The 23,459-nt window shown below is 40.6% G+C and overlaps 3 protein-coding genes across 5 annotated transcripts; all 3 read left to right on the top strand.

Moving 5' to 3' along the window:
- Positions 1-204: 204 nt before the first annotated feature.
- LOC121903887 (izumo sperm-egg fusion protein 1) lies at positions 205-7,190 on the top strand. 3 transcript variants are annotated; one of them, XM_042421283.1, is made up of 10 exons: positions 208-408; positions 2,385-2,622; positions 2,897-2,971; positions 3,170-3,253; positions 3,371-3,391; positions 3,538-3,627; positions 3,907-4,034; positions 4,238-4,452; positions 5,317-5,485; positions 5,903-7,184. In XM_042421283.1, the coding sequence occupies exons 2-10, from the start codon at positions 2,421-2,423 to the stop codon at positions 6,026-6,028; spliced, it is 1,110 nt and encodes a 369-aa protein (XP_042277217.1). In that variant the 5' UTR covers positions 208-408; positions 2,385-2,420; the 3' UTR covers positions 6,029-7,184. The 3 variants fall into 3 exon arrangements, with proteins under 3 accessions (XP_042277218.1, XP_042277217.1, XP_042277219.1); XM_042421285.1 differs by having other exon boundaries at positions 217-408; positions 4,238-4,388; positions 5,903-6,028; XM_042421284.1 differs by lacking the exon at positions 3,538-3,627 and having other exon boundaries at positions 205-408; positions 5,903-7,190.
- A 1,671-nt stretch (positions 7,191-8,861) lies between these two features.
- Positions 8,862-12,465, top strand: dusp2 (dual specificity phosphatase 2). The gene is made up of 4 exons (XM_042421286.1): positions 8,862-9,999; positions 10,379-10,500; positions 10,669-10,888; positions 11,419-12,465. The coding sequence occupies exons 1-4, from the start codon at positions 9,612-9,614 to the stop codon at positions 11,634-11,636; spliced, it is 948 nt and encodes a 315-aa protein (XP_042277220.1). The 5' UTR covers positions 8,862-9,611; the 3' UTR covers positions 11,637-12,465.
- Positions 12,466-18,230: 5,765 nt separating this feature from the next.
- On the top strand, positions 18,231-22,578 carry adra2b (adrenoceptor alpha 2B). Its single transcript, XM_042421785.1, has 2 exons — positions 18,231-19,073; positions 19,239-22,578. Exon 2 carries the CDS (start codon positions 19,262-19,264, stop codon positions 20,843-20,845), a length of 1,584 nt encoding a protein of 527 aa, XP_042277719.1. The 5' UTR covers positions 18,231-19,073; positions 19,239-19,261; the 3' UTR covers positions 20,846-22,578.
- Positions 22,579-23,459: the final 881 nt, after the last annotated feature.

Genomic DNA, 23,459 nt, shown 5'->3' with positions numbered 1-23,459 from the left:
ACTTAGCCCTGTTAGGAACTGACATCGTCAAACCCACAGTTTTAGGTTTAAACTTGCAAATAGGAAGGATAGAAGGGAAGAAATAAAATGGATACACTAATGTTTACCATATTACCACAATTTTAATCCATATGGCGTTGCCCATGGCAACAATTCAAATATCAATTCGTCAATCAAGCATTACAATTCCTTTTTTTTTGGTTTTTATTACAAAATACCGTGAATATATATAAATTATCAAGCTAATTTTTATTTTTAAGTAACTTTAAGTCTTAAACAAGTATGAATGGTGAGTTTTATTGCAGCTTATATGTGATTAACACCAGAAACTAACTGCGCTGGACGGGGTGCCAAATCAGCTGGCATAGAGGAAACATTGCACAACTGCTGCTGCTACTGCTGTGAGAGGTGAGATCATCCAGAGCAAAATAATGATGTTGCTGTGTTGTTACATGTTTTCTACCACTGGGTGACAGCAACAAGCCATAAATACAGCAGCAGAGTGGCATGATGAAAGAACGTGGTAAAGCACACAATAGGCTGTATTTTTATCCGGGCTTTTGTCTTTGGCAAGGCAGAGGGGTTTTGTTGTTGTTGTTGTTGTTGTTGTTGTTGTTGTTGTTGTTGTTTTCTGATTGTTGTTCCATTTAATATCAGCTAATAGTGCCAACAGTTGCAGCAACAGTAGAACTAGGTCAAGTAATGTAGCTTGTACCAGCAGTATCAGGGGCACCAAAAGTCCCAGGTTCACTGCATGTCAAGAGGTGTTGGTGATTCAACACGTTTGTTAGTCTGTTTTAACTGCTACTGTATAACACTACTGCATATTTGATTGATTTTGTCTAACATATACATACAGTATATATCTACAGCTACATCTACCAGAGCCATTATACAACTTTTGTATTTTTACAACCCAAAAGTCAGGTCATGTAGCCTAGTGTGGTAATGTGTTTTATGTTTATAATGTATATAGACTTAATTCCATTTACTTGACTTTTTATTTTGTTGTGTTTATTACTCCTAGTTCTTATCTGTCACCTTGTTTCCAACACTGAATTTTGCCTCTAGGCATCAATAAATTCGAATCTTACCTTATCTTATTTTGCATTTCTACAATATAATATCATCAATGGCAGGCTCTGCATTAATCTTTTAGCCCTGTCTTGTAGAGCGGCCTTGTGTCAAAATCCAGTTGAAAGATCTTAATCATTCTTGTTTATGTTGTGCTAACATGGTGCATATTCCTTAATCTTATTATGTTCAGTGAAACTATCACAGCCCAATTGACAGAAAACACAGGGTCCCAAAAGCAGTTCTACTCCCCTGGATCCAACTAGCAGGTTGATCCACACATGGAGGTAGTTACCTAGAGATATGAGTTTTTAGAGTAACATTAGTACTTGTGGTATCAGAAGTAACAGTAAGGCAAGGCAAGTTTATCTGTATAGCACATTTCAACAACAAGGCAATTCAAAGTGCTTTACATAGAGCATAAAACGCATCTAGACAGGATATAAAAGCAACACAATACATTGTAAAAAGACATTTAAATACAATTAAAAAGTGTTAAATTTGGAAATAAAAAGCTAAAATAGAATAAGAGATAAAACGGGAGTTACAGTGCAGTTTAAGATATTAATCCTCAAATTCCGTTTAATAAAAGGCAGCAGCAAACAGGAAACAGAAAAGTCTTCAGCCTTGATTTAAAAGAACAAGGAGTTGCAGCAGACCTGCAGTTTTCTGGGAGTTTTCTCCAGATATGTGGAGCATAAAAACTGAACGCTGCCTCTCTGTGTTTAGTTTTGACTGGTTCATAACATAGCAGCAGATCAGAAATGTATTTTGTCCCTAAACCATTTAGTGTTTATAAACCTACAGCAGTATTTTAATCAGTTCTTTGACAGACAGGAAGCCAGTGTAAAGATCTGAGAACTGTGTGAGTGATATGATCCTCTTTCTTCTCGAGCAACAGCGTTCTGAGTCAGCTGCAGCTGGCTGATACAGTAGTCGAGTCTACTGATGATAAATGCTTGGACAAGTTTTTCCAAATCCTGCTGAGACATAAGTCCTTTAAATCTTGATATATTCTTTAGGTGATAGTAGGCTGACTTTGTAATTGTCTTAACATGGCTGTTGAAATTCAGGTTTGAGTCCATGACTACACCAAGATTTCTGACTTCTGGTTTTTAACATTATCAATTGAAGCTGAGTGCTGACTTTTAATCATTGTTCCTTGGCTCCAAAAACAATTGCTTCAGTTTTATCTTTGTTTAATAGTCATATAAGTAGTTGTAAGAGCAGCTGTAGAGGTGGTAGTACTGGTTGCAATAACACTAAGGGTGTTGTTAATAGTAACAATGATAATTGCAACTCTATTTCAGAACCTATAGTGACTTGGCTGTCGGTGCAGAGGGGAGATGCTGCTGATGCTTGTGTCCCTGCTGTGCTGTGTCCCTGCAGCCAAGGCCTGTCTGCAGTGTGACCGCAGGATCAGGCTCCTACATGAGGACTTTGTCCTGTCTGGTCCTACCGTTAACGACCAGATTGAACTGAAAAAGATTTGTGACCATGCCTATGTGACCTACAGGGAGACTAGCCAGGAGCGAAGAGGAGTCATTGGTGAGAACAAGACCTGGTTAACCATGATATAACATAACTGTGGACAGCTGCTGTCTTCCATCTTGTGTCTTCTTGTCATAACATTTCTTTCTAAGACATTGTCAGGGAAAGATTAACTTTCCATGCTATTGGTTATTTTTTGATTTTTTTTTTATGAATGATTTTATGATAATACAATGGCTGTCATTCTGTTTTGGATAAAAGCATGAGTTATATATCTATACTGGGAAATATTAAAATAAGTAAAAGATAACCATCTGTTTCCCATTCTCAGATCCCACCACTCTGTACAGAGCCAGAACTGAGTACCAGAGTGAATTTGACCGCTTCCTGAAAACCACGCACACTGGTGAGAAACAAAGAAAAAAAAATTATCATGACTATTAATTCCAAGTTGATACACAGAGGATGGAAACTTGGGACAAAATTTAGAGCAAAATACTAAGCTCATGTAATTATTCCCCTGTATCATCATTGAATTTTCACATATATGACACAGTATTCATTACAAACTCAATTATTTTAACACAACTGCTCTTTTTAAAAGGATCTGTAACATCTGAGGCCATTCAGATTATGGAGAAAGGCAGGAAGATCTTAGAAAAACACTTGGACGCGTTCATCCGTGATGGTAATTGGCATGAATAACAGTGAGTGTTCTGCACAGCATGAGGCAGGGCACTTTTTGTAAGTCATTGCTGTGTTCAAGATGCATTAGTTTCAGATCATTTGTTTGTCTCTCCCTCAGGATTGTGCCCTAACAAGTGTGGTAAGTTTATTACTGTCTGATCCTTCCCACTGCATTGTTGTAAATCCTTGTGGAGGCACAATGTGTAGCCTACATACAACATACAGTACATGTTTGCAGGACACGTGTGTGTGCATGTGTGTGTGTGTGTGTGGTATGGTTCTCAGGGCTTCTGAATCGAAGAGTAATGGATTGCATCTCTTGCCGCTACAAGATACACATCTGTCCCTCTCCCTCTGGCCAGCAGGATTGTGGTGGTACATATTTATTCGTTTGTTTGTGTGATATTGTGTGTGCGTGTGTGTATGTTGCTGAGCGGGTGAGTGGATAAGGGGGAGTCGTACCTATGTGGTGGGCCATTCTGCGTGGACACATGTAGTCATGAGTAAGTAAATGTGTTCTTAACGGAGGCTCCGCTGCTGCCTGTCCATGTGCAAGGCTAATGAAAAAGATTATTCAAGTAATCCTGATGCAGATGAATGAAGCGTCTCTCTCATGCTCTCTCTCCTTTCCCCCCTCCCTCACACTTTCTCCAGAGTACCCAGTGCAGGCTGAGGAGGGAGGCCAGGCAGTGTTGAACTGTTTCCTCCCATGGCATCGTCTTCTGTTGGGAAAACCAGAGTACCACTACTCCTGGGCTCCTGGGTTGCCTGGAACCAAAAAGGTCTCTCTGTCATCACTTCCTCTTTCTCAATGATGACACAATATGATGACATACCACTCTCTAAACACTTTGCACACTTCCTTATTCTCAAATATTTTGTTCCCTTATTTAGCTGTATCATTACGAATATGCATATTTATATTTTGTCTGCCAGCTTTTACACCCACTAACTTACATTATCACTTCCTAATTCATATGTGCAGCTGGCTGAGAGTGACTTCAAAACGTTGGTAGTCACAGCCGACTCATCTGTGATCTTAAATCAGCTCCATGTGGATGAACAGGGGACATATCGATGCTCACTGCTGGGCCGAAACGGAACCAACTTCTACCGAGTCACGTTCCCACTTACCGGTACAACGTTAAGATTCACCATCACAAATGTGTCCCAGATAATTCAACTCCAAGAGCCTAAAAGGTGACATCATATCAGAGTTAATTTAGTACCTTGGAGAAGTTGCTACATAAATGGACACCAATTATAATTTAATCCACTCTAAATAATTGTCACCGAATGCAAATACTTAAAAATCTGTAAATCTGTTAGCTGCTTTAAAACTGTAAAATGGAACAAAAGTCCAAGTGTAAAAAAAGGCTCCTAAATTGGAGTTTTCTGACAGAATATTAAAGGAAGCCTGGAGGCCTCAAGCAAAATTAGGAACACAGCAGTTCATTTTTAAAAAATATTTTTCACTTCATACACTTCTATTTTCTCAAGTTTATGATTAGTAACTATGTGTGTGTGTGCGTGTGTGTCTGTGTGTTTTACATATGTCTGTTTGTGGTTTGTGTCTGTGGGCAGGGTGTGTCGATATGTTTTGGAGGATGGGTGGTTTTTCTCTTTTCCTCTGCTGCTGGTTGCATGTTCTTGCATTTCATTCATTATATTTGTCTGTACATGTTAGTGCAGTATGGATTTAAATATAAAAGCACATTTAGTTTACCTGTTATATAATGTGCTATAAATTTTAAAATAAAATTGTTTTACAAACTAAAAATAGTAAAAACATAATGCAAAGAATGTAAAATATATAAAAATACATAAATAAAATAAATAAATGGAAATAAATTCCAGCAATAGCCGACTAAATTAACACAATAAATCTTTAAATATGAGGGAAAGTCCTTTCTAAAGGGAGTCCATGGCCTACTGTGTGTTTGTTTGGAGGTTGGTCACAAATGAAAACCCCTCTTCATATTACATATAAGATTAAATATATATATTTTACTTTTCAATTCAATTAACACATCTTTCTCCTTTTCTCATCCTCCCTCTTCACAGTCACCCGTTTGCCTGCCCAAACTCACCGACCTCTCATCACTCCGCCCCCCCCGCCTCCCGGAGACAACTACTCACCTTTTCAAACAACCGAGGACCTGCTGGTGCCAGTCATCGCCATGATTTCAGCTCTGAGCATAGCAGCGAGCATGGGCCTCACAGTTGTTCTGGGGTGAGAGACAGTTACGTGGGCGGCGGGGAGAAAGAGAGGACGAGAGGGTTGGCAGGAAGGGTGGAGGTGAAAGAGGTGACACGGAACAGTCAGAGAGCATGACAGACTAAGTGATGCAAGACGAAGGAAGTGGTCGTGTAGTCATATAGTCTGAGGATTGAATCATGATTTAAAAGGCTTAGCTATAGGTCATATGAAGCTACAATAGATTTATCAATAGGCTCATTATTTTCAATTGGACTTACTACACAATATTTCTCTGAAAGTAACGTCACTCCATCTGGGAAGCAATGTCAGTTACCCAAGCCCAAAAATCCTCAGGGGTTAACTTTGTAAACACACATAAAGGGCACACGGTAGGCAAGTTTTCACGTTGCTTGTTTGATTTCAGTCTTGACTTGTGATTTTTCTTTGTAGAATGATGATGAATCGGTGGAGAGCCACGGAGTAGCCGAGGAGAAGGAGGATCACACAGAAAACGGTGTGATGAATATTCTGTATACAGTAAATACACACTTTGACAGGAAGGGTTTACTCACCTGACACTGGATACTTTTCTCTGTGGTGAAATAAATTTCCCAGCACAAACGGCCAAGTCACGTCTAGAAAGAACGTGGAAGTGAGAAAATATGATGGCTTCATGTAAATTTGGTTACATGAAGCATAAAATACACAAGGGTGTCTATGTGGGTTTAATAAGTATCTTTTTTATCTTTTAACAATGACAGAAAACTGACAGTGTGAATCATGGTGAATCAAACACTCATAAAACAGAAAGTTTGTGGTGTAATACAACCAGAGCGTTAAATACACACATGCAGTAGAAATTCCCCAGAAACCACTCAACTTTCCGTAACAATAAGCACCGACTCGCCAAAGCACATCATTGATCAGACCCCAGCAGGGACACGTTTCTCCTGAATGGGGAGGAGGCGTTGTCACGTGGGCGTTTATAAGAGGAATCAGGGATGAGGTAAATCTCTCTGGATTACAGTGTTTCTCTGAGATTAATGGCCCCAGCCAACCAATTAATCCTGGATAATCCCCCTGTGGGAGGAGGAGGGTAGACGTGGAGGGTCAAAAGCTAGCAGCAGATGTTTTGATCAGGGTTTCTTTTAATGTTTATTTAGTCATATATTCATTCACAGGAACTGCGTGATGGCACATTTGCATCACTTGTGATGTCCTTATCACTCTGAAGTCACCCTTTCCCTGCAACCCCCTCACCACTTGGTCATTTTTAGTTTCCTTCTACCTACAGTATGGCCTCTGTACATTTTGATGACATAAGCTGTCTCTAATTCAAAAATAGTCACCTCTGTTTACGCAAGAAGTCCTGTCATGATCTCCACCACCTCCAAGTCATCAAGTCTACAAGTCAGTCACGTGTGATAATTCTGCTCACAGTTGCCTTTTTTGTCATTCATGCCTTACGCACAGCCAGCACCAAGCTGGATGTCGATGTAAAGGTTAAATTTCCTGTCCTAGGACAACAAAACATCAACAATATCACACCCACACAACGATTTGCTATCATGGGAAAGATCAAGAAACAAATGAAAAATGAAAGCGAGCGATTGAGTCACCTCTGAAATCATTCACCATTGTTCAGGGTTTTCAGGGTAATTTCTGACAAACTTTATGAATCAGGGATAGTCTGTTTGGATAATGATCTATGACAAATGCAACAGAGGTTGTGATGAAACAGTACGAGGGAGTGTGTGTGTGTGTGGGTGGTGGTGGGGGCGCGAGGCCTACACTGATGCTGACAGGATGTATGCGCAGTGCTATTTCCTGTAGGGCTGCTGTGATGGGGGCGAATATTTAAAAAAGGAAAACATTCTTTAAGACACCCTCATACAGAGACACTTGCGTCACAACCTTCCAACTCGACAGACTTCGTCACTTCACTGTGTGTGCGTGTCTGTCTGTCTGTCTGTCTGTGTTCAAGCCTAAAGTGCAAGTTGAGGCTACAGTAAATGCGTGCTCAGCAGCTCTATACTGACAGCCATGATGAATTGTGTGCTAAAGTGTGTGTGTGTGTGTGTGTGTGTGTTTACTGCTGTGGATTGAAATTGCAGCCTCAGCAGGGAGAGAGCATGACAAAGTGGGAGAACTCCTGAGGGGCCGGCAGGCAGTGGTGAGGGAGGGGGAAGAAGGAAGTGGGAAGATGAAGAAAGTAGTCAGAGGTTTGAGTGGGACAGCACAGTGATTTAAATGTAGGTTACGAGGAATGAAGACAAAGACATCAGATTACACCTTATAATATGAATTGCACCACACTGTACACTGAGTGTATTTTCCGGTGTGTTACAGTGTAATGAGCGTCCCGCGGTTCTACAGTATCCCACATATTCTACATGCCATGTCCAATATCCACCAGAAGAATTAATGGTATTTGATTTAAATATCACTAATTTGAAATTGAGAATAATTTCTTAAGAAAACTACTCAATACTATTTAAGGTCAGTTACAGAGAACAGTTATGGCATCCTGACTGTAGCCACTTCAACATGAATACACTCTACCAACGAATTCCTGTGTATTTCCTGAGAAAGTAATGTTATCAGGAAGATCAACGGGAGGAAGTCAGTTTAATGGTGAACAGGGATGATCTTTTTTTGTAAGAAGACTTTCATGAGAACTGATTTAAAGGAAAAGAGGTTCACAGCTATCTCAAAAGGCTTCTCTCTAATGTCTGGCTTTTAAAATCCCACACGTAAGTATTGTTTAAATACCAAAAGCCTGATATAGATTATTCTTCTGTTCTTTAGACTTTCATTATTGTCCAAAAACAATTAAAAATACTGGTGACATTGCGATGAACACAGGCACTACATTCTGTTTTGAATCAAACTCACATACACTATCTTTCTGCCTTGAAATACTCATTAGAGTACCGGATGTGAATTAATAGGTGGCTCAAAATAGCAAAGTACCATTTACTCCTGTTTGAGTAACATTTTAAGCTGTTTTACCTAATTATTTAGCCATTTAAAAAATTAAAGTATACTGTATATTTGTAGTTTTTTAAAGATTGACATCTTCAATAGGAACAAATAGGTTTGGGGTTGAGAGTGATGTCAGAAAGTAATGAAATATGGAGTAACACACTGTTGATTTATGTGTTTTCATTGGATTTGTTGACAATGAGAAAAATATAAAATATCACCGGCCTTATATTGTAAGTGTTAGTAAAATATATACACTATAATCAATAGTTACAATAATGGCTGATAACTATTTTGAATAACTTATTTACTGTGTGTAAGTGTTTGTGTATGTGAGAAAGAGGGAGAGAGAGAGTTGATAAAGCCTTATAATCAACAACTGGAAAACGGATACACAGCAGATACAGCATCTGTATTTGTGCGTTTGATTTCAACCCCAACAGTACACTGTGCAACTGTTGTACATGATTTATTTTTCTCCTGTAGGCTATAATGCCACAGATACACAGCAGATGCTAGATTTCCCAGCAGCGTAGTAACAAAACCATTCAAGTCTGTTCTGACGTTTATACAGCGCAACATTTTACCAAGGCTAATACGTGATAACATGCATGCATCCGGAAAAAAAACCGTCTTATCTGGATGGGGAAAGAAACAGAGCTAGTGTTCAGTGGCCTTGAGGTTTAATGAAGCCCAAATAACAAACCCAGCCTTCCCCCCTTCTTCTAGAGGCTGCAGTTTCAGGGCAGAGTACGTATGATTGGGTTTTAACTCTCAGGATAACGTCATTCAGCACAAAAACACGGGATAACCCCAAACGACCACGTGCGCGGTTGGAAAGTCAAATTTGACGTCAGTGTCCATGTAAGGAAGAGCCGGGCAGACCATATTTGGTCGTTCCGCCTCTTGACGTCGTTCCTTCTGTGGAAAACAAGGAGGGGTCGCGGTGACTCCGCCTCTCTCCCAGCTGTTATCAATAAACAAGTGAAACTCTCAATTTGAAACTGATTTTTTACCGAGCAGACGAGAAGTTCAAGGAGTGCTCTATAAATAAAACAACAGAAAGTTTATCTTTCATTGCATCTACGATTGTCAAAGTAAACCTAAATATATTTTAGGTTTAAAGAGCATTGTTTGCCACGTTTAAATTATTTTTTAATCCAAATTTTCAGCCATGACATCAAGCAGCGAGCCTTTAGAGATAACTGGTAGTGAGTTGGTTCATGTCCTCAGGACCCCCAGGAACCAGTACACCTCTGCCGGGTGTGTGGTGCTGGACTGCAGACCTTTCCTTGATTTTTCTTTCGCGCACATCTTCGAGTCTCGAAACATCAACTGGAACTCGATGCTGCGCCGTAGATCCAAGGGCTCGGTGGTCGCTCTGGAGTGGCTGATCCCGAACAAGACGCTCCTGGGCCGGATGCGGCGCGGGGACTTCTCCCTCGTGGTGGTGGTGGATGAGAGCAGCCGCTCCGTGGCCGAGTTGAAGCCGGAGAGCGTGGCCCAGATGCTGCTCACCGCCCTACAAAACGAAGTCCAGACGCAGATTTGCTTTCTACAAGGTAATAAGAGTTTAAAATACATTCAAAACAGTTTTACGCACAAAAATGTATGATTTTAAAGTCGAAAATGAGTGTTAACTAACATGTAGTCAGTTCATTTCTTAATTTTGCATTTTTTAAAGCTTGTTTTAAATTTGTTTTTACATATATATTTGTACTGGGCATAGTAATATATATATATATTTTAAGTATAAGACTATAAAATTGTAATCAAACTTGAAAGGATAAACTATCTGTTGAGTGTGGAATTTTAAAAATACATACATGCCTATTTTTTTAACGTTTAACACATATTTATTATAGTTTTATATGTAATATGTTTTTAAGGAGGATTTCAGTGAAAGCTTGGGGCTCTAATACTATGTGACCTCCTTTTTAGGTGGATTTGAGGGATTTTCAGAGGCCTACCCAGAGCTCTGTTACTACTCTGCCAGCAATAACCTCTCAACAGTGGAACCGGAGCCAATAGTGACAGGCCGGAGGACACCTGCATATGATCAGGTTTGATGATATTTTCTGTTTTATAGAAGCTAACAGACACCTAATAATGTAATACAACTGAAACATACTTTGTGTAATGAAAAAAAGTATAACAATACATGAATAAAGATCAAATTGCAAACTATTCTTGGTTTTAAATACAGATTTTTTTTTATTTAATAATTACAGGGCGGCCCAGTGGAGCTGCTGCCCTTCCTGTTTTTGGGCAGTGCCATCCACTCCTCCCGCAGAGAGACCCTTGCAGCAGCAGGCATCACAGCTGTCCTCAATGTTTCTTCCACATGTCCAAACTTCTACGAGGGGGAGTTTCAGTATCTCCGGATCAATGTGGAGGACAGTCTGGCTACTGACATTAGAGCTTGCTTCTCCACAGCTATCGCCTTTATCGGTGAGTCACTCTTCTAAACTGTGTACACTGTAACCTTTAATATAAAAGTTCAAGCATTGTTCACTAAAATGTCAGTCAAACACACAGCAAGTTAGTCTCTTAGTTAAGTGAGTCACCATTTTACACTCCTAATAAACATAAAATATCTCAAAAAATTCTCTAAGCAGCTTGTGCACCATAATCCATTTTGTAGGTTAGATTTATGGACCAACAGTGTAATCGTTTGGTTACAAAACAACTGGATTACGCTGAACAAGCTGCACAACTTTAGTTCAAGACAAAGAGGTGGAACTATAAGGACTAACTCTCTGTGTGTTTGGTTGTCTTATGAACTTTGCTCATGTTTCCACTAATACAGTAAATAGAAATGTTTTTACTTCCTGCCAGATTGCTCCTTTAGTCATCAGTTTAAAGATTTAAAGTGTTTTTGCTTGTATAAAGTTCTGATGTCACAGAAAACTGATGTGAAATGGAGCACAATGTTGATCTCTCTTCCTCTTTCCGTCCTGTCTTTTCCGCACCGCCTACAGATTCAGTGAAGCAAAGTGGTGGTCGGGTGCTGGTGCATTGCCAGGCAGGTATCTCCCGCTCTGCCACCATCTGTCTGGCCTATCTCATGCACACCCAGCGTGTCCGGCTGGAGGAGGCCTTCGACTTTGTGAAGCAGCGGCGTCAGGTCATCTCCCCCAACCTGGCCTTCATGGGACAGCTGCTGCAGTTTGAGACTGACGTTCTCTGCCAAGGATGAAAAAACATCAAGAGAAAGGAAATTCACATGGCTGTAGTTTTTTTTTTTTTATTAACTCTCCTGCCGCCTGCAGGTGGTTTTGCTGGACTCAAAGCATTATCAGCACTCCAATCATCATATAAATGTGTCATTTGTACTATCGAAACTAGTACATTTCAGAAGCGTGTGAGCGGTGAATCTCGGCTCCTACTTTCAGGAGAAACTGAGAAGAACTGATACAACAAATAGCACTTGACAATATAAACTGAAATAACCACATTATGAACAACTTTGATTCTGAGCCAGCAAGTTTGAGCAGCTATCAGGTAATTTCCCTGACATTTTATACGTTAGGGGAATCATGCCTGTGTGTGTGTGTGTGTGTGTATGTATGTATGTATGTATGTGTGTGTGTGTGTGGTTGTGTGTGTGTGTGTCTGATCTTTTGCAAGGACTATCTTATTATCACACTGAAAGTCATTCTTTCACAGTTACGACCACTGTGACATGCCATGTCTTCTTATGAGACAACACTGTGTTAACTACTTGAGGCAATACTGGACAAATGTCAAGTTTTATTGCCTAATTTATAAAAATGCACTAACCACAATTGGTGTCTAATCATAAATCTAATCCCTCTATATTCTGAGATAGATTATACTTAGTAAATTCAAACAGTAAGAGTATGTTTTTACCATGTAAATATACTTTTTATTTATTATTTTAATATGTCATGACAGTGTTGGTATTGCTGTCTGTTTATGCACTTTATATCTACAATAAGAGGTTTGACTGATCCCTTTTGGGGATTTTTTTTTTCTACTAAAATAAAAACATGCTGGAGAATGAATTGAGTCTGTTTACTCTTTATAATAATGTCCCTATTTCATGCATTTCACTTCTTATATCCTGAAAGATATGGTCAATATACCGTCTGAAACACTGGCTCAACAGACAAACAGTAATTCTCAGACCAGTAAGTCCTGAGTGCTTTTCACAGAGCACTTTAAAAAGGCATAATTTCACACACTGACCTCGCTGCACTTGATTCGCTCTTGCTGAATCAGAGGGTATTATAAGTGTGCTCTCTAGAGTATTTTTGGAGGATTATCCACAGAGAATGGGTTTTACAGTCTGAAGTCCCTTTGACCTCAACAACCACTGACTCAAATTTAACATCCACCTATTCAAGTTGCAAGTACAACTTTGGACATTTGTCAGTAGGAGTTTGGCAACAAAGAGCGTGCATGAGAGTGGAGTAGAAAAGAGAGAGTAGAAAGTAGAAAGCCATCGACGGCATTTTTAATCAGGAAGTTGGGAAAGTCCATCTCACTGATTAGTCTTTGTTCAGGATATTTTGATCTGATAGCAACTGAAGAAGTATTCACATAGACTGGTTACCCCATAAGTATAACAATAATACCCTCTTGTTATACATAGAGGAGTTTTTGACCTTATGCTGGTTCCTCATTTTGCCAGATTTCAGCAGGACTATTATTACAGTTAGACCGAGCTACTCTACATTCAAGCATGTCAGCGTTTGTTTGTTAGATGAACCACATGACCCCATAGGTTAGAAGAATATCAGACACTGTTATATACCTTATTTCATCTAGGTCTCCTTTCCATTCACTGAATTTCTACACAATCTACAGCTGTATTTCAGTTGAATTGCTTAAATGATGTCTTTGTTATTTTGTATGCTGCACAGTATAAACAAAACAAAAATGCAACACTTAAAACTTCACCATTTCAGGAGAAACAACTACCCCTATGGTGCATTAACGACCAGCTGCCACCACTACCTCATCCTCTGACGATAATTATGCCACCCACACTCCTGTGTCAGTCATTGCTAAAACAATCTACTTCCTCTTATTTGCAAATATCCATTGCCAACATCTACGCAAGTGTAACTGTTACGCTTGACTTCTTCCTTCCATTAGCACCAGTTTTCCAAACAGAGGGAAGAGAAGGGCACCTTGGAGTTTTCAGGGATTGATAAATGAAACCCAGGAAAATAATATTTGTTTTGGTGTGTGTTCATTTAGACTTTTCAGTCACGTTCAGTTTACATTCATTTGTAGCGAATTGTAATGGATGTTTCTATTAAGCATCAAGTGTCTAGTTGCAGGTTTTAGCCATTTATCTGTTAATACAAGTTGTAGTCTTTATCTTATGGTCAGAATGTGCTGTACATACATTAGATAAAGATCCCTGCTCAATGAAATAAAGGGTAGTTGGAGATGCTGGAGTTAGAGTCCAGTGTAAATGATCATCAGCACCAGCACACTCTGGTCTCGAATCATTTGTTTAAACCAATAACATTGCCTAATTTTCTCACATTTTTCATAAAAATCATAGAAGTTTAACAATTAATTTAAACAAACTTTACTTATGTAGCACTTTTCATACAAGTCAAATGCAATTCAAAGTGCTTTACAAGTGATTGACAAACGCAGGGGATGGTAAATATGGATTGGGAGATTAATGCACACCAAGATACAAGTAAAATACCAAAATTTGACTTGTAATATGTAAATAAAATTAAATAATAATAATAATAAAAGACAATAATGGATTAGAAAGAAAAAGATTTGCAAGTCAAAGAGTAGAGGGAGGAGAATAGAAAAAATAGATACTGGTCAGGTCTTTAATGCCTAGCCAGTGTGGAGTACACAGGTAGTTTCCTAAAGAAAAATACCAACAATTCTACAAGTTATCACCAAAAGAGTGCTACAACCAAGCATTGAATATCAGTTTATAGTGAGACAGGGACCTCTAGTGACAACTTTTGATATCAGCAGAAACAAGATCATTTAAAAGTATCCAGCAGATGACGCCATCAGACTGTTCATTATCTGTGGAAGCTTTTTTTTTTTCTCTCTCTCTCTCTCAGAGACAACACAGGAAAAGAGCTCCACTACTTCATCGCTTTCAGATATCTGATTGTTGTCTGCTTCACTGACCCTGTTCACACACACACACACACACACACACTCACGTTATCTCACTGTGTAGTTTCCTACCAAATGATTGTCCATTTACACATTTAAATTACTTTTAGTGCCATTTCACTTGGTCATTAATTAATCTCTAGAAGATTGTTCCACCTCTCTTTCATTCGAATGTCACTCTTATCTCATTTGTTGTATTCAGTTCCTCCTCACTCAGTCAGGCTCATTAAAGAAAACACCCTCTTACTCACACTCTGTGTCTACATTAAACTAGCGTCACAAGCAATCATATTATATAACACATCAGGCTTTGCCACCACCTCTCAATGGTCCGTATGTGTACGTGTGTGTGTGTACATATGCCTGTACTGTATGTACAAAAATAAGAGAAAAACATGAGATAAGGGCTTTGTACAAAGATCACACTTGCTAGATGTGGTGATTTACAGTATTTGCTGTTCCGAGCTGAAGACTCTCACTCAAACAAAAAGTTCCAGACGTAGGAAACTGCTGAAAGATGATATGAGCAATATGTGTGATGCTGTTAACTGGAGAATTACAATGTGGTGATATAACACACATGCTGGCACGCGTGCACACACACAAGCAGCAATGGTTATTACAAATGCAGCAAGGAAAATTACTGTATGACCATCTGGGAACATTCCCTCTAATTGTTTACAGGTTGCACCCACACTGGTACAGGACTTGTTATAATTCTGTGGACGCTCACTGATTATTGCATTCCCCAGTGGTTCCCAATCTGGGTCGAGACTACCACAGGGTCGCAAGATAATGCTAAGGGGTTGCGAGAATATAAACAAGATGGAAAATAACATAAAAATATATTGTGTTGTATATTTGTTATACCAAATGTTTGTTTTTGTGAACTGTGAAATACACAATACTTTAACCTCTTTAGGCCTACAAAGACCAATACAATAAACAATCTGAGAAGGGAACATCACTCTTTGGTAGCTTGCAACTCATAGTCAAATGAAGCCTGTGATAAGGTTTTGTAAGTAGTTTTCTTCATTTTAAAGGATCACAAGCCAAAAAGGTTGCGATCCACGGCCCTTGTCCCTTGTCCTACCCCTCAATATCATGACCACACAACCACTTCCTTACTGAAGCTAAACCTAATTCCAGTTTAAACCCAAAACCAAAAGTCTTATTTCTTTGAAGAGGTAAGGATTGGCCAAAATTTCCTCACTTGTCAAAACTGTCTTCACTCTCAAGGTCTAAAAATCAAACTGGTCCTCACAAAGGTAGAAGAACAAGAGCGCACACACACAGAGAAAATGAGAGGCAGAATCAAACCAATAACTCATAAAAGGTCCAAAGTGAAAGCATCCAAAGGGCAGGTACTGTGCTATAATTGATTTGACTTGAACCATAATGTGCACAGATTCCCACCTGAACCCTGCATTATGCTGACCTGCAGTTATCCGACACTCATTTGGGATACAGCCTTTAAAGAAAATTTCTCTTCACTTTTTCTTACTTATGAAAAATCCTATATTGTACCAGGAGACTTAAGTAAATGTTTTGAATAAAATTAGACTTTTCCCAAGCACATAAAGTTTTTTCAAAGAGTGAGTGCCCTTTTTCCAGATGCAGGTGCAGACTTTTCCACTTTGCATGGTGCATGATAGTTTAATTTCCATTTTTTGAATATATATGTGTTTGCATGTGTTTGCATACCACATGTTCTTATACAACAAGCACTTCAGCGGCAGTGAACGCTGTGCGCTGCTCAGTCTCAATAACCTTGGCATCAGTGACACACCCCTCTCCCCCAGAATGCATTTTCAGCATGTTACTAAGCACAGTTCACCCGCGGAAACAGAGACACTTGATTGGAGTGCACTCTCTCGCTAAAAGCTTTATTCTCTATCCCTTTATATTTAGAATGTGTAGCATGGAGCGAAAATGTACAACCATTATTGGCTGCTGCTTCAGGTCACACAATCAGAGAGCAGCACTCCCAATTGTAATTCCATGGGTGGCTAGCTGGGCTTCTCTCTCATTAAACCAGCAATGTGTGGGGGATGCACTACAAAAACAAGTAAACAGGACCTCCTACCCACACACCATTCATAAGATTTTATGTGTGGACATGTAGGCCGGGGAATGTGTGTGTGTTGTTTGTTTGTTTGTGTGAGTTTATATCACAAAGGCCACCTACATACTTCTAAACACCACATGATAAACTCTGCTGCTGTTTAATTTACGGTTCTGTAAAAACAGCCAGCATGACGCAGGTTTCACTCCATAATTGAACAATCCGGCACTTGATCTCAGGTAGGCAACAAATCATGAGGGATGCCGTGGATGTCTGGGCTCCTTGGGGGAGGACGTGTTGCAGGGTGCATAATGCCGAGGGATTTAAATGGAAGTCAAGTGATGTAAATGCATGAGCACAGAAAGCTACAGCAAGTGCCTTATACTCGTGCCCTGCACCACTCACAATGAGCAGTGGTGGAAGGTAACACAATGCATTTACCTAGTCAGTGCTGAGGTACTGAGAATTAGGAGATTTTATATATTTAATGGACCGTATTTCATATTGGGCTGCAAGATTTATGTGATTGTTGTAATTACCAGATTATTTGCAGAATGTGGTTTTATATGCAAAATATTTGTTAACCTCATAAAACATATGATTCATTATTTGAGATTTAACAGCAGAGTAGGCGGACCACCTACAGTTTAATACCTTAATAATTTCACTCTCTGAAGGAGAGCATTCTTCAAAATGAAGGCTTTCACTTTATTGAAGGATTCTAAAGTTGTGGATTTATTATAGTTTACAACATCAAAAGAAGATTTGTGTGTACTTTCTCACAGCTGAGAATGAGCCACCTTTTCAGATGCTCTAAACAGGACATGACCATGATAAAGCCCTCTGCAGCATAAATCTTACCCCGTCCTTAAAAGTGCAGGTGCCTTAGTGTACTTGGGACACATGGGGGTAACCTTAAACTCAGAGAACAGGCATGTGACCATGCAAGCTGGGTAAAATGTGAGAGTCAGTACCCCTTGAGTAACTCACTGGACCGCCAGCTGCTACAGTGAAGATGTTTATTGGCCCTAAATGACTGGAGTTGTTGAAGGTTACATGGAAACGAGTGAAAATAGTAAAGTCTAAATATGCAGAGATCACAAAGGGCCTTTTAATTGAAAAGCATTGATCGGCCATATGTGCTATGATTATAATGATGATGATGATGATGATGATGATGATGATGATGACTGAGTAGCTTTAAAAAGTGAAAGAGTCCCTGAAATGGAACTAACGTCCTCTGTAAAGCAGATGGCATCAGCTCTCCACTCTCAGCTGGACACCACTGCTCCCGTGGAGTTAATTGACCGAAGCAGTTCCACCCAACAAGCCATGTCTAATGTAGCTGCGTTGGTTGATCCGCTTGGGTATATACTTAGTGAAAGCGAGGGGGAAAAGGGAGGGAGGGAGGGGGGGGGGGTCTACAGGGATAGAGAAAGTAAGGATCCCATGACGCCCACAGCACCACAATGACATCACCGGGTCTAAAAAGAAGCGCAAGAGGGAGATGGGAGGCACCCCACTTATTAGATTTCGTCGTACGGTCCTGTTCACAAGAGAAGATGCTGCTGCGCCTCTGTGAGGAAGCCTGTGATGTACGCCAGCGGTGCGGCTGAATCATGGCATCCTGAACTTCTGAGGAGACAGACGCACCAAGGACCGAGAAACAACTGCTGAGACGCAAACTGAAGGCGCTCTGCGGGGATCATTTCACTACTGACAACATATCTGGCTTCATGCGCAGGGCTGAAAAGCTTGAGGTTAGCTTTGAGTTTTCTCTCGTCCAACTGACTGGAAACGTTGGCACAAGTCAGGCTGCCCTCCGTTTTTTAAGAGCTGGGTAACACCTGTGTCATTTTGCTTGGCGAATGACTGTAAATATTGCATCGTATTAACTTTATTTCACTTTATCTAAACCATTCTGTGATCGCAGTTCAGATGAGATGGTCAGGTATACGCGCGTCTGCGAGCAAGGACGCACGGACATCGCGCAAGTGTCGAGAGTATTTACTCTATATAATCCGATCTTTTTTTATTTAATGTTGCCTCAGTGTAAACGACCCCAAATCAAATTGTTATAAATTAGTTCGTCAGTTCGTCTCCAAGACAGTAATTAATCCACAGAGGAAAAATTAAGAACCTCATTCGTGCGCTAAAGAAGTTTTTAGTTCCTCTGGCTGTATTGTAAGTCTGCCAAGGTTGATGCACAGCAGTCGGCGTCATACACACACGCACAAAAATGAGAAAATGTTGGTGGGAAAAAAATCTGTTCTTCAAAGAGGCAAATGCTGTTTAATTGAAAAGCACTGATCCGTGTCTTGACGCATTGCCCAGGACTGTTTTGCATGCTTAAAATGGACTTGGAAGACTTGCCGTGGAGGATGCAGGGGAGCTAACATTTGGAGACAACACAGAGACAAAGAGAGAACAACTGAGGTAAATAATACACAAATCCGACTTTATTGTAATCATTTATTTGATGTAAGAATTGTGCAAAAGCAATTTCTGACAATTATAACAGAAATATTGATAACCAAACAGTGAAATATATTTTTACATACATTTTATTCAGTGACCAAACATGTTTTTTTATTTATAAAGACTCCAGGAAAGCTAATCCCATCATGGCCTCGGTTCCGGACAGCGGCTGCTCCATGGAGCTGAGCGGCTGGAACAGCAGTGTGAGCAGCGTCGGAGCCTCCGTGCCCTGCAACCAGAGCGTCCTGAATCTCGCCCCTTATTCCCCTGAAGCCACGGCGGCCTTTGCCACGGCCATAACTTTGATGGTGGTCTTCACCATAGTGGGAAACATCATGGTCATCATCGCTGTCCTGACCAGCCGGTCACTCCGAGGTCCGCAGAATCTGTTCTTAGTGTCACTAGCTGCTGCAGACATTTTAGTGGCCACACTCATCATCCCCTTTTCTCTTGCCAATGAATTACTTGGCTACTGGTACTTTAAGTCTCTGTGGTGTGAGATTTACCTGGCGCTGGATGTGCTGTTCTGCACCTCCTCTATTGTGCACCTGTGCGCCATTTCACTGGACCGCTACCTGTCAATCTCCAGGGTTACTTACGGTCGTCAGCGAACTCCCAGACGCATCAAAGCCGCTATTGTGGTAGTGTGGCTCATCTCTGCCATCATCTCCTTCCCTCCTCTGCTCTCACTGAACAAAAGCGAGGGAGGGGACGACGGGCCTGATAGAGGACCTCAGTGTCAGCTGAATGATGAGCGCTGGTACATCCTTTACTCCACCGTCGGCTCCTTCTTCGCCCCATGCCTCATTATGATCCTGGTCTACGTGAGAATCTACCAAATAGCCAAGCAGAGAACACGGTGCCCACCTGGGGAGCCCAGGAAGGATGGGGTCGGCTGTGCCACACCAAGTCAGCCTCCACGACATGTACAAGCCAATGGAAAGGAAGATGAAGAGAGCACCCCCCCTTCATCCAACAAAACCTCTAATGCTAGACCCCCTACCCTTGCCATCACCCCTTCTCCTTCCCCAGGAGAGTCCCAAACCTCCCAAAACCCCACCTCTAATAATCTTCTGCAACCTCCGTCCCCTTCTCCAGCCATGACCCCTGTCACAGCCTCCCTTGATACCTCTCCCCATGGCCCCTCAACCCCCTCCTCTGTGTCTCAGTCTCTCCCTGCCAAGACTAAAGAGACTGGGAAGAAGGGCAAGCGGCAGGGAAGAAAAAAAGCTGACAATAACAATGGCGACAGCTCAAGCACAGATAGCGATATGGAGCACAGCCACGGAGGAGGCCGAGGCAGCACCAGCATGCCAGGGTCACCTGCAGGAGGGGGTATCCACTCCCCAGCTTCAGTCAAGCGCTACCGGGACATGATTGCCACTTCAAAGGGGGCTCGGCTGGTGCCAGGGAGAAAGTCAAAAACAGAGAACAACCCCGGGGCAGCAAGGCGTAAAGCGATGGTCAACAGAGAGAAACGTTTCACCTTTGTACTGGCTGTGGTCATCGGTGTTTTCGTGGTCTGCTGGTTCCCATTTTTCTTCTCCTACTCTCTTCAGGCAGTGTGCCCAGAGACCTGCGCCATCCCTGACCCCCTCTTTAAGTTTTTCTTCTGGATCGGTTACTGCAACTCCTCACTTAACCCAGTCATATACACCATCTTCAACAAAGATTTTAGAAAGGCTTTCAAAAAGATACTGTGCGGAGGCACTAAGGGTACTTTCTTTTAGCATACAGATTCAGTGTATAGGACATGGACGCAGATGTTTGCAATTTCTGAGGCATAGGAAGAAAAAAAAACTATAATTTACATTTTTCAGAACACTCAAAGGGCTGTTTTAAAAAAACATGTTGAACTGTGGAATTCCAGCATAAAATTCAGAACTGAGAGTCACTCTTTTAACAGCCACGGTGTGCGCAAATTGACAACTTGGACTGTGAAATTCCAGATTGCAGCTGATATACACATTAATCTGTACAGGGTGTGGGGTGAAAACAGGACATGGAATAGAGGCAGAGAGAGACTACAGACTATAAACTGCTTAGCATCTCAGCATTGCTGATAACATTTTTTAATGACTTTTATTTGAATTTGTCTTCAGATGACATTAAAGAAAGCATAATGCTGGGGAACAGAGTGTTGCAGCATCATAGAAGAAAAGTATACATACTAAGACACACTGGACTGAAAGAATGACTTACAGAGAAGCTGTTGGGAATTCACTCCTGACTAAGAATACAGACAATTTAATATATAATGTATATGGTTTTTGTACTTTTTAAGGACTCCAGGACTATTGGGGAAAGAAAACAGGTAAACAGAAGGAAAAGTGACCTTAGATTCCTATGAGCCTAGGGCCCTTTATTTATCAATACAGAGCACAAGGAGCACACAAGGTTAGTGGTGATTTCTTACGTCTGCAGTCTTAATTTGTCCAGCTGCAGGGCAAACATGTGTTCCTCGATTTTTATCTAAAAGCGCAACAACAAGAGAAGGTTTCTGAAGATCTTGAATGTGATAGCACAGACAGGGCACCCTTTCAAACTGAACTTGAGGACTTTCATGTGGAAAGCCTTCATGTCAGACACCTTGCTCTTGGCTCGGGATGCATCATAATGGACACTCAGGTTGTTTGTACTGGCACTGCAGCCTTTTTCGGCTTTCACCTTTCATGATATACAGAATACCTGAGGTGTGGTGTATTTTGGACTCAAAGAACTGAGCAGAAAAGACAAACTTATGTTACTAAAATGTGACTTAAGGTTGTGTGATCCTCTCATCCGCTTAGCTTGATGTTTTAACTTAACCTGGACTGTCACATGTGTGGGCTGGACTGAGCAACCCTTCCATTGAACTGCCTTTTTGGACATTTGAGTAACAATCAAAACTGTTCAAGCCTCTCAAATGTGGTTAAGAGGTTATTTACAGTATCTCATGGGAGGTGCACCTGCTGAAGACTGAAAAAAAAAATCTTGTTATTTAATGTATGTGCATTATTTTCCAGAAACCCTGCTTAATATAGGGCAGGGGTATTAGCAGGCAGACATTTATATTGACTGTAAAGGACAGATGAACAATGCAATTATGGATGTGTAATGTTATCTCTAATTACGCCTACATGGGTTATTCTGAGAGTCATTTGGCTGAGTCACTCTTTACCAATGCCTCTGGCACATCATTGCCTGCAGTGGACCTCTACGTGTCACATTTGGTTTGTTGCTGAGAGGCGAGAGGATGAATAGTGCATTTATTTTTCTCACCAAGACACTGAGGTTCTTCAGTTTCCTTGACAAAAAAAAAAAAAACATGTGTCTGTAACTGTGAACAGCACACAGGCTTATTGACTCAATGGGACAAGGGCTGTCAGCAGCAACACTTCAATTTACCAATTGTCTAATTCTGCTGACCTGTGTGAGTGTGTGTATGTATGTGTGTGTGAGTGTGTGTGTATGTGTGTGTGTGTGAGTGTGTGTGTGTGTGAGTGTGTGTGTGTGTGTGTGTGTGTGTGTGTGTATGCGTGTGTGTGTGTGTGTGTGTGTGTGTGTGTGTGTGTGTATGTGTGTGTGTGTGTGTGTGTGTGTGTGTGTGTGTGTGTGCGTGTTTGTGTGCATGTTGACTTTAATGTTTGTCTGTAGAAAGTGTTAGTGCCTCTTCTGGCTGCTATGTACTACAGATCTACTGTAATATTGATAAGAATAATAAGAATAGAGACCCGATTTGCTGGTTCAGGCATCACTTTGCTGTCTGTCATGTGATAGTTTTTACTTGACGGAGAGATAAGTAGTATATGGCAACATCCAGAAAGTCTTATTGAACCGAAATTCAGTGTTTATCAGTCATATTGAGTACATGGCTTTTTAGTGATCACCCTCAAGGGACCAAAGAGCCTTAGGACACCAGCCTGACTCAGTGATATCAGGCTCTATGTTGCTTTAATTAACTATTACTTTCTATTTGGTGTATGTGACGGGAGGCAAAGATTGAAAAACTGTATTATTTATTTGAAATGATTTTGTGTTTTCTGTCTGTTACCTATTTATTGTTCAGTTACTGTGCTTTTATTCTTAAAGTCAATCAAAGTGGGACTGATCAAAGAGCAAGAACACTGTACAGATTTTTAATATGTTGAATAAGAGCATCATTGATTTATACCATCAAGCTCTGGCTTTGTGAGATTGAGCTGTATTCAGGTTTGGGGGGAAGTGTTTGTGTTGAATTGCAAGAACATGAACATTGAATTATGTGCATAATGCAGAACCTACAATGCAATCATCATTGTTTCATCTAGTTATAGTATGGTAAGATGTTCAGTCACAGATACAAGCACATTCATTGATTGTACA

The sequence above is a fragment of the Thunnus maccoyii genome, chromosome 9, assembly GCF_910596095.1.
Source record: "Thunnus maccoyii chromosome 9, fThuMac1.1, whole genome shotgun sequence".
Classification (NCBI taxonomy): domain Eukaryota; kingdom Metazoa; phylum Chordata; class Actinopteri; order Scombriformes; family Scombridae; genus Thunnus; species Thunnus maccoyii.
The sequence above is the reverse complement of the archived record's forward strand: the minus strand, read 5'-3'. Positions and strand labels throughout refer to the sequence as shown.